This window comes from Hypomesus transpacificus, chromosome 2 (genome assembly GCF_021917145.1).
Source record: "Hypomesus transpacificus isolate Combined female chromosome 2, fHypTra1, whole genome shotgun sequence".
NCBI lineage: Eukaryota > Metazoa > Chordata > Actinopteri > Osmeriformes > Osmeridae > Hypomesus > Hypomesus transpacificus.
The window spans coordinates 16,667,925-16,679,430 of NC_061061.1; the positions used below are offsets into that span (position 1 = coordinate 16,667,925).

The window sequence follows — 11,506 nt, forward strand, 5'->3', positions numbered from 1 at the left end:
AGAGACACACACATTTTTCTTGCCACTTTGACAAATAAAGTAGTTGCTTTTATTAATGATTTTATTAAACAAGCATTATATTATATAAATAATATTTCGCTAATAACACAACTTTTAACATTTAGTCACTGGTAAGTCCGTCACACAGTAGGCGTTCAAAACATGACAGACACAAGCAGGTACAGGCCTTTGATTAACAGACATAGAATCTGCCGCAATGATGTGCAACCAGGTAAGCGAAATTGGCAGCACACATACGGATACTATCGGATTATGGCGAGAATTCAAGTGAATCTGCGGAATAAGTTCTTTACGTCATGCTGCATGACGGCCTCACCGTTTATCTATAGCCCCAAGTCGTCATAGGAATTAGGCTCCTCATCTGAACGAACGGATATTTTGAAATGGCGACGTAGAAAGCCGCCGTACCTCTTCTGGTTGTCCCATTTCAAGTTGTTCAACTTTGGACGAATTCTCCGCATGAAGCCACCATACCTCTTCTGTAGCTCTCCTTGTCTTCCTTCCTCCATTGAGTTACTCCTTTTTGGGCCAAATTTGCGTAAAAACCCACCATAACGTTTAACTTCATTAATTGCGGCGTCATCATTGTATACCCCTTTTTCGTTCTCAGATGCTAAACTCCCGCCCTGGTCGTCCTCAGAAAACTCCGACAGGTCTCTTTCAGCAAATTTCTCTAGCAAGTCCTCGTATTTCTTGGGGAACGCTCCTTTAAAAACGGCATTTTCACGCCAAGGAGATTTAAATATTTTGTTTTTGTTCTTCTCGATTCTTTTAATGAATCCACCATACCGCTTGACTTTATTTGCGACTTCCTCCTCTTCTCCCTCTGGTGCGCTCCTTGCACCGGTATTGTCTTCGCTGAATTCCGTCAAATCCACAGCGCGGGCCTGTAGAATCTTCCCACACGTTTCTAATTCGTCACTGTTCAGTAGAGTGGCCTCACACTCCAGGGTACAAGTCTGTAAAAGAATAATAGAACATGAAAGCGACATCTGCTTATTTGGCATGACATTTTGGAGAAGGTAAATGTAATTTTTTTATTTTACGCACAGTTTACGCACAGTTTTAACTCACATTTAGTAGCAAAAAGAATAAAATCTGAATCTGTGTCATTTAATCGTTGTTCCTCGTTGTGTACTGACGTGAGCGAAATGCAAATATTACCATATCTGACATGAGACTGAGCTTAGAACCTTCTTGACTCTCCCTCGCTTTCAATCGCCAGGAGCGGTTTCCGTGGTGCTGAATATTGAGCCGTTGTCCATATGACCCGCAACTCCGCTAGCTCAATTAGAATTTACTGCCATTTAACAGAACTACTCTACAACTACAACTAAAGATTGTCGTGTTCTGTGCTTTCTGTTGTTACTTTGAATTGGAGATGAACGACCTTTAATGTCTAAAATTGTGATTCTTACCAAACTGCTGATAGGCTCGTCTGTGTTGAAGATTTCTTGTGCGCATTTCAGACATTGGGACGTACAATCTGCTTGGATGGAAGATGACAAGCTGAGTATCAGCACCAGGGCATACCACTCCATTCTTGGCAAAAACAGTCCCTGAAAAGTAAGCAAAAAAGAATAGAAAATTAATGACGTTAGCTCACTTTACTTGCGTATACAACTAGCCTACTGTACCCTGGTCGTAATATCACCAAACACTAAAACTTATATATATTCCAGTCCACATTCAATCAGATAATTTGTTTGTCCATTCATTAAGTCTTCAATATTAATTGTTTTTTTTTGTTTCCTGCCTGTCCTTCCAATGCGCTAATGGGTTGTCAGTAGTCAATTCCTCATAATTAACTTCTGAGTGTTTCGTTGTTAAAGTTTGAAAGCCTACCAAATAAATGGGAAAATACCTAATGGACAACTCAATGTTCAATAGCATAGAACATACTACTATTTCTAACGACCAGATAATGGTCCCTCTACATCCCAAGTTTACAAAGGAATAAATGCGAAATTTGAATAATTATTTTAGAATTACCTCAACAATGATGAAGAATTAGTTCAAACCTGGCGCATAGATGTGGAGCTGTGAGAAGGCGCGTGATTCAATTCGCAGAATGTTGAATGGCCCTCCAACTGTAGTTTGTTTCTTTTGCCTGGCTCCTCGCCTTTCTTTTTATTGACGGAGACTTCGTCGTGTCACTGGGGCACATCAGAGTAGCTTCCATAAACTGGCCAATGGGAGACAAATACTGCGCAAATAGTCTCACTCGTACCCGTCACCGCCTCCTCCCTCTCTATCTATTTCACGCCCACACACAACATTCGTTTATCAGAAACCTGGCAATTTCACTGAACATAAATGTACACACACGCGTTCATGTGCATAATTTGTAGGGAAGAGTTTAAGAGTTCTGCTGAAAATGATGGACTACTTTAGTCATGTCCTGTGTATAATGAACCACATAAGGTGTGTCAAGATTTGTGAATTATGGATGAAATCACAATGTAATGGGAGTCTAACGGCACGTGAAGGCAGTTGAAAAGCCTATGGTTGGCTCCTTCTATGAAGAAGGGAAAACCTTGAAGTTGCAACCAAGGTAACCCACACAAACCGCACAATGCACACTCACAATGAGCCAGTGGATATTTTGATAAATAGCTTCATAAAGACATCCCCTTTATTCAATGCTTATCATAGTTAATGAGGGTTGCCCACATGGCAAGTTGTCTTGTCCATTACCTGTTCACCAAGGCCTAAGGCCCAGTTTCCCGGTAGAACTTTAACTGGTAAAATGGTTCTATCTGTAGAATGTCTATTTAATGATGTATTTCTGTCTAGACTGTCGAGAAGATCTTACCAGGTCTCCTGGGGAGGCAAACTGTCAGGCCCTCCCCAGCTCTCCACTGGTGTCCCACAGGGGTCCGTCCTCGGACCCCTCCTCTTTTCTCTGTACACCACCTCACTTGGACCAATCATCACCTTTCATGGCTTCTCCTACCACTGCTACGCTGACAACACGCAGCTGTACCTGTCGTTCCCTCCGACCGATCCGGGGATCTCAGCTAGGATTGAGGTCTGCCTCACAGACATCTCAGCCTGGATGACCGAGCACCACCTCCAGCTGAACCTCGCCAAAACAGAACTTCTCATCATCCCGGCTAAACCCTTCATCTCCCACGATCTCTCAATCACCCTGGGATCTGCGACAGTGACCCCTTCATCCTCTGCCAGGAACCTTGGGGTTACCATGGATGACAAGCTCTCCTCTCTCCACTGGCTACCCATCACGGCCCGTATCAGATTCAAGACCCTAGTACTGACCTTCCGAGCAGTGAACGGGACTGCACCCGACTACATCAAGTCTCTCCTGCAGCATTACACCCCCACCCGCCACCTACGGTCTTCTTCAGACAACCGCCTGGTGGTCCCACCGCTTAAGACCGCCCGCTCCCAACACAAGCTCTTCTCTGTCTGACCCCCCAGTGGTGGAATCAACTCCCCACCTCCATCGGAGACACAGACTGTCTCTCCTTCAAGAAAAGGCTCAAAACGCACTTGTTCCGGCAGTTCAACGGTACTTAGGAATGGTTTGCTTGACCCGATGTTAGTTTCCTCAAGGATCACAACGATTCTTGTTTTGGCTACTCGCAATGTTTTGGGGTTATCTTGTTTTTATTATCAGTGACCTATGCACTTTGTAAAGCTCTCTCTTGGAAGTTGATTTGGATAAAAGCGTCTGCTAAGTGAATACATGTAAATGTAGACCCTGGATCTAATCCCGTGAGAAGAACAGACTACCATGTCACAAAGCACCCTGAACTGGTCACATTACTAACCCTAACCACAAATGTAAAAAAAAAAATATATCAGTAAAAGCTACTGAGAAAAAAACGAATGAAAATGGTTGTAGAACAATGTGTTTGAACTCTAAAACGCATGTTGTACTGAAATGGGTTTTAGAGTTCACACGTAAGTGGACACTATTACGTATTAGTGGTTATTACGTATACATGTGATCACTTTTTCTCTTTTTTTCCTTCCTTCCTTCCTTCCTTCCTTCCTTCCTTCCTTCCTTCCTTCCTTCCTTCCTTCCTTCCTTCCTTCCTTCCTTCCTTCCTTCCTTCCTTCCTTCCTTCCTCCTTTTGTCCCAAGTGCATGTTTCATGGTGTTGTGTATATTGTATATCAAAGCACTCTTTAACTAAATGTTTACTTCTCCATGGTCTACAGCTTCCGTCATTACAACAGCAATGCCCAGTGTGTTCTGTATTCTCATTCTTGCACCATTAAGCAGGAACAATTATGCTTATTGTAGGTATAGATGTTTTCTTCTCTTAATCCCAGATGAAAATCATGTGATCTTGTTTTTAATGAGCTCCAATCAAATTGGCAAAGCGTTCCTAGGCAACCTCGAGTGGGCATTGTTGGGTTTCTCTTGATGTCTTGATCGGTCCTTTGATTAAGTCGGTTGGCTTCTCAGAGCCTCGATGCGATTCCATTTCCCAAACTGACGTTATCTGGGGAGACTGGCTCACAAGGCGACTGATATACGTGCATGTCTGGTTTCCCTTTGGGTTAAGACTCCAGACTCTTAAATGAATGTCATTTTCTTTCAAACAGCCCTGCACCGAGGAGCAGTTTGAAGTTCTGAGCCTGGCCGTCTTAATCCGACTTGGAGTGGAAGGTGACTGAATGCGTGGTGGATTTCTAAACAAGGACTGTGTGATGGTACTGATATGTTGATGCTGTTGTTGTTTGAGATGAATACATGCGTCATATTGTTTTGCTTATGGCAGGCCTATCTGTGGCTTCATGGTAAACCTGTAGAATTTTCCTCACCACTAAACCCTAAACGTCTGGCTGGTCAGTGCTTAAGCAGATGCAAATATTCTTCAAACAAGGTGTCACGGTTTGGATATGAGGTGATTAAAGGCTGCATAATGAGCTTTCAACAGCGATTAGGATGATGCAAGAACGGACTTTGTTGTCTTATGGCACCTTGTGAGCCTGTTGTTCAAAACTCAATAGAGGAACAACGAGAAGGTAGTTGTATTGGAACAGTGTAAAGACTTATGCACTTGACCTATCTGACATATACGGAGGAGAGAGACGAAAAGAAAAATGACAAGGGACTCTTTTTTCATCCATCATCTGTTTAAATAGAGAGAATTGTGAGAGGGAATCAAAACTGCATATCACAGTTGGCTAAAACGTCCATGCTGCGAAGCTGGGTAAACACAACTCGCCTCTTATTGACATGGTCCCTCTGACACATGTAAAAAAAAAAAAAAGTAATATGAGTAAGTAAAAAGAACAGTCAACAACTGCTGACACAAAGATACGTCACTGAGATTTCCTTATCTCGTCGGGTCTTTTGGGGACCACATAGAAAATCCTAACATTCTTTAGCACATGCCGCTAGAAACAGTAGCCTCTAGCGTGTCTGCCCAAACAACCTGTTTATTTTATATAATGTCCTCCAGAAGAGAAGACTTTGTTTGGCACTGCTGCTTTTTAAATAAATGATTAATCCACTCATCAGGCATCCATGATCCGTGGTGCCCTGGATAGTGAGCACTGTTGAGAGCATCTCGTAAACCATCATCCTCGCTCGTCTGAATGGCTCTGCTTACGTCTACATTCCTTTGTCACTTGGAAACACCTGCATCAGATGGAACTACACTGGTCCTCCTACATGAGAGACATGGCTCTGTTTTTCTCTCTCTGTCTCTCTCTTACTTTCTCTCTCTCTCTCAATCTCTCCCCCATCCTTTTTTCTCTCTCTCTTTGTCTCTCTCTCTCTCACTTTCTATCTATATCACTCCCCCCCTCCTTTTCTCTCTCTGTCTCTCTCTCTCTTACTTTCTCTCTATCTCTATCTCTCCCTCCCCCTCCTTTTTCTCTCTCTGTCTCTCCTTTCTTTTCTCTATTCCTATATCCTCTCTGTCTCCATCTTTCTCTCTCTCTTGCTCTCTCTCACTCTCTGTCCTTCTCTTACTCTCTTGTTCTCTCTTTGTCTCTCTGCCTCTCACACACACAACATCTGGTCCTCAATAGTTATCGAGTGCAAAATGACTTACAAACAGAATTGCTGTTATCATAAACACAATGTACAGTTTAATTACATTTCATAGCCGCATGTTATACGTAAATAATATGGAATAAAATTTTGAGGTTTTGTAATACAGTAACATGATGAAAGGACAGTGGTAGAAGAAGAAACGTTTTTTAGTCAAACAATGTGACATGCATGCTGGAGTGAAAGACATGCACACATGACCACAGTTTACAATATGTACTGTATGTGGTGGAGCAGATAGATATTTTATAAACATAGATTATATTTATTAGTTAGACAAGGCAGTCTTCTTCATCTTTCCAACTCCCCTTGGAGACATTAACACCTTCAGCGAAGAGAACGATCTGTTAGGAAAAATAAACTGGTTTTCAGAAGTGAGGTGTGGTGAAACTGTTAGCGACGACACCACCTTAACTTTCTACCCTGTCTAGTGTGAAGGTAACCATAGCAGCCGGTAGGAGCTGCCATCGCCGACGCCACAGAAATAAGTCTTGAGGGGGATGGAAATCAACTTCTGAGAAAAATTAGGAAAAGGTGAAGCACGAGGCAGTCGTTTTATTTGAGGAGTAAGTACTTAGCTCAGAGTGTGATGATCATGACTTCCCAGTGACGTGTGATGGTTTTGTGTAATAAACCTAATGACGTTTTAGTCGTTTATACCTTTTCTTGGAAGTTCTATAGTTAGTCAACTGCTCACCTTTCCAGCACAGAATGTGTCACTTGCATTATGGAGGAAGGCCTTCCTCACAGTTGTATCAACATGTTAGAACTCTGAATGTGAAATACTGTGCCCTGCATAAAAAACATGTAGGTGGGGGAGGGTTTGCATGCGGGGGGTCGGAAGGGGATAGACGTAGGGAGGGATATATGTAAGAACATTTTGTGAGTACTGGGGTAGCTGTAGGAGTGGGGGGGGGGGGGTGCATCTTCCAACATTCACTTTCAGATGAAAACGCACATCTAGTAACAGAGACTAATTACAGCGTGTTTGATTTATAGATTTTTTTTGTGCGTGGGTGGGTCTTCCTTTCAAAGACAGAGACACTTCCTGTCAAAAGAATGCCTAATGGATATGGGGGATGGGATTCACTCAGTCTGACCCTCGCACCTTTACGCCTACTCATGTCAATGGGAATCCCTGAGATCCTAAATACTGCATCAAGATACGCATGAGGTATTGACGGGAGATGAGAACGTATGCATGCAACGGATATGACAAACAAATACTAAACAGGGTGTGGTCCTCACATCGTCATGATGGTTTTTGGACAGAGGCTCTAACGTGGAGACGGATTCGAGGACCAGACATAACCCAGTTTAAGAACGTTATGATAGTCAGTTTTAAAGACAAGTGTCGCACACACAGCCTTGGGGTCCCACAGGGCTCATATTTCTGCCTTGTATCTCCGGAGACCAAGGTCATTTTATTGCTGTACAAATTTCCCCTGTGAATCTCAGCCTCTTGTGAGCCAGTGTGGCTGTAAGTGTTCACACACACACACAGAAATACAGAAGAACATAGCATGTTACATGTAGAACAAACAAGACAACTACTGTAATATGATATCACTGCACCTTAACATCCGTGCAGCTTTTTTAATATACACATTCTGGTCAATACATTGCACAAAGACAAAGCAAACCAATACAAACTGAAAATTATGTGTTTCTAGGCACTGCTGATTGAGTTGTCATGATCTTTAGTAATAACTGGGCTTTGCAAGGTGTGAAAACTGTTGTTCTTCGTAAAAATTAAATTAAAAAAAGAACGTTCAAATCTTAGTTGTGGATGAGACAGCCATTTTGATCCACAGAGAGGTGAGGGAGGAGGTTGTGTCAACTCCCTGCAGATTTCTGTTTCTCTGACAGGTGTGATGCAGGCTACAGAATTACCAAGGACAGTTAGGAATGACTCAACTCTACCATTTAAAAAGAATAATTGGCTACTTTAATGATAAATGTTGGGTCTTTAAACAATCCACAGAAAGTGAGAGTGGTACTGATACTAGAACGAAACCTCAATATGTGCACATGTATTAGAACATATGTATTATAATAATATAGGCTTCGGTACAAGTCATTGTTTGTTCAGAAATACATTTCCAGATACGGTTCAATCCCAAATGATTGATTATCACCCTGAATCTGGCCATCTACATCCTATTAGGAGTGATTGTTGCCACAGGACAAATTAGGGCATCTAAATGTCTGGCGCAAACTGTTTTGTAATTTGTCCCCATACTTGGCCTGCTGTATATTTGAAGAAGATAAGCGCTCCTGACGTTGTTGGGGACACTAACAATAAATGATGCATCAGAGAGTCACCTGCTTGACTTCCCATGTTTCCTTTGTGCGGCCCTGGCCCAGCATGGAGTTCGGACTTCCTGGGAGGCGTCTAAAAGCATTTTACCGTTTCTCCACCTGCGACACTGCGTCTCGTTTTTTTCCGGGCGCTGATTTGGAATTAGATCAAATATGAATAACTGCAGGACCTAGAAAGGCATTGTCAGCTGTCGAATGCAAAATGCTGTTTGACCTGTTTTGACCAAGGTCACAGCAGGCCAATGGGTCTCAGCTAAAATGAAGCTTAAATGAAACCATAATCTGCATTCAGACCTCCCCCTTTTGAACGGTTTGACAGAGGTCTGTTTATGTTCTTTTATCATCAGTAGATGTTTTTTTCATCATAGAACTACAAATCAAGGGCATTCAAGTATACATAAACACACACAGACACACATACAAAGAGAAAAACACAAATTTAAATGAAGAATTTGAGAAAGAAATATGAAAATATATATTTTGCCTTGAGTTTAACCTTGGTTTCCAAGGTTAAGAGACAATAGACAATAGTGGTCTTCCTCTGTTGCTTTGTAAACCACAATTGTGATGGGGTCTCTAAAGATATTCAGACACCTACACACTATACACAACGACGTATTTAAATACCTTATCTACATCACAATGCATCTACTCACAACCGATTGACTCTTTCTTGGATGTCAATGGCTTTCCCAGTTGGTCTGCTGGTTTTGAGGAGTAGTGACATTTATCTTAGTTTCATTTTGAGGAATGGGATCAAAAAGTGCACTGAACACATAAATAATCGTTTTTTGCAAGGAAACAGTGTACTATTATGCTAGTAATAGTTGTACGATGCGTTAATAAAAGAGGACTGTTATTCCCCTTCTTCCGCTTGACTGATCTGTTGCACTGTAAGCAAAAGAAGATGGATGTGTAATTTCATTAACTTTTCAAAGAGTACAGGAGGATGAAAGTCAAGGAGGCTGTTTTTACGAGGTTGACCAAATCCACTTGAGAAGTCGAAGAGATGTGTCAAGAGAACAGTAGGGGGCGCAGGTTGTTGTCCTGTTAGCCCTTGCAGTGTGGTAGACAAGCCATACAGCACTCAAAAGCCAAATAAGTACACCTTTTAGCACATTTTCTTTTTATTTATATAATTATTAGCATTGTGTGGTGGTCACTAGTTATGCCAGAATTTTGGTCTTCATATGTTTCAATATCCATAGGGTATGACACCACACACTGGAGCAAATGAGTTCTCCAACTTATATGACATTCGCACATTGTACTTTTCATTGTACTTCTTCCAAGTTTTTGTAGGATGTGTTTTGCACATCTTTGTGGAACTTCTGTCAAAGAGCAATGTATTACGCACTGATCTCATTTAAATACCCTATTGAAAACAGACTAAACAAAACACGTATCATCCAACGGCTGTCATGGTATTTCCATTTAATACCTTTAAAAAAGATCATGTCCTTCGGGTTGCTATGGAAACTCAAAGACATCACGAGAGGGTGAAAAAGGAGCGAGAAAGAAAAAGAACACAGAGAAATAGCGTGACTCAGGCGGTGAACGTCCCTGAAACTAGTGTGAAAGATATTTTGCCGGGAGCAGAGCTGGAGAAATAAAAGAACGAGATTTGATTAAAACACGCAGATTCACCGTTCACAGTCATTGTGATATAGTCACCACGCAAAGGAAGAGGGTCGAGGTGGGCACACACTGTGAACTGCTGAGGATGGAGAAAAAAAGAGAAATAGAGAGACTGACAGAGAGAGAGAAAGACAGGGAGAGAAAGAGAGTGTGTGTGTGTGTGTGTGTGTGTGAGAGAGAGAGAGAGAGAGAGAGAGAGAGAGAGAGAGAGAGAGAGAGAGAGAGAGAGAGAGGGATCTCCCTCTGCAGGCAAGGCACTATAGTGTACTCCTGTATTCTGCATCCGTTTGATCAAATCACCTCAAGGCCAGAGCTTATTCTCTTTCTGTTGGCAGTTTCACAAAACCAGTCCTTCAGTCACAAACCAAACCACTGATGGGGTCCTTCATCTAGCACCTTCCATTGAAAGAGTTTCAGGGTTTCAGGGCTTAGTTATTTCCTGCGATACCAACGAGAGGATCTCACTGAAAACTTACAGAGAACTGTTAAACAATCGGGCACAGTTGTGAGTCATACTGTAAATGAGAGCTGGCATTATAAGCTAACGAGTTTCCTACGAGAACACCACTTTGATTGGTTAGCATAAAATACAGTTTATTGAACTAGTGAGTCACCTAGGCAGTTGCTTAAAGAAATAACTAGCATCCTACAAAGAGTCCCCGTTGACCTGTGTGTGTGTGTGTGTGTGTTGTGTGTGTGTGTGTGTTGTGTGTGTGTGTGTGTGCCTGTGTGTGTTTGTGTGTCCATGTGCATGTGTGTTTGTGTCACTCTGACCATCAGCATGATTCTAATTTCATATTAGAATCAGAATCAGAATCAGATTGATATGATGTTCATGCATGGCTCAGTTTATTTTTCTGAAAGGACCTCTTAGTCCTTTGTTGAAATCTTCTGGTTAAATCAGCTCTTACGCTTCACAACCCACTTTCGCCCCTCCAAAAGGAATGCAGAATTACTAACTTCGGAAGTAAGGATTTAAGGATTCTACAGCATATATTGGGAATGAAATCTGCATCTAATATTTCCTTAAGTTTCTAATTTCAGACTCAGTGGTGTGCAAAAAGCTGCTCCATTATGGTCAGCCAGGCCACTTTGCCACCACCTGTAGGAGGAGTGTGGCAATTTTACGCCACTGCACATGATAAAGGTAGTATTCTTCTGTCAGTATATTTCAGGTAAAACAACATTTTAAGGATATGTAGTGTGCATAGTGTACTTCCTTTAAAACCCTGCATCGACCAAGAACAAGTAGGTCACTTGAAGAATTTAGTGAGCATTAGATTCTGAGCTTCAGATCCCTATTAATTAACGTGGGTTATTGCAGACACTTTTATCCAAATCGATGATGGGAATATGGGATCTCTTGATCGGCAGTCAAATTCTCTACCATTGACCCATCCCCACTATGTCTGCCTCACTGTGGCCGCATACAAATGTTTTTATCAAAACGATGCTCACATACACATGATATAGTATTTTGTGTTCTAAA

General features: G+C 41.9%; 1 protein-coding gene across 2 annotated transcripts; it reads right to left on the bottom strand.

Moving 5' to 3' along the window:
* Positions 1 to 48: 48 nt before the first annotated feature.
* pdyn (prodynorphin) lies at positions 49 to 2,212 on the bottom strand. 2 transcript variants are annotated; one of them, XM_047039706.1, is made up of 3 exons: positions 2,014 to 2,212; positions 1,440 to 1,580; positions 49 to 980 (listed from the first exon to the last, which is right to left on the bottom strand). In XM_047039706.1, the coding sequence occupies exons 2-3, from the start codon at positions 1,560 to 1,562 to the stop codon at positions 345 to 347; spliced, it is 759 nt and encodes a 252-aa protein (XP_046895662.1). In that variant the 5' UTR covers positions 1,563 to 1,580; positions 2,014 to 2,212; the 3' UTR covers positions 49 to 344. The 2 variants fall into 2 exon arrangements, with proteins under 2 accessions (XP_046895662.1, XP_046895656.1); XM_047039700.1 differs by having other exon boundaries at positions 2,043 to 2,201.
* Positions 2,213 to 11,506: the final 9,294 nt, after the last annotated feature.

What these genes read in the sequence shown, in the direction of transcription:
- pdyn (XM_047039700.1), bottom strand. An exon ending in ACGAGCCTATCAGCAGTTTG is followed by an intron (nt 981 to 1,439) that starts GTAAGAATCACA and finishes ATTCTTTTACAG; the next exon opens with ACTTGTACCCTGGAGTGTGA.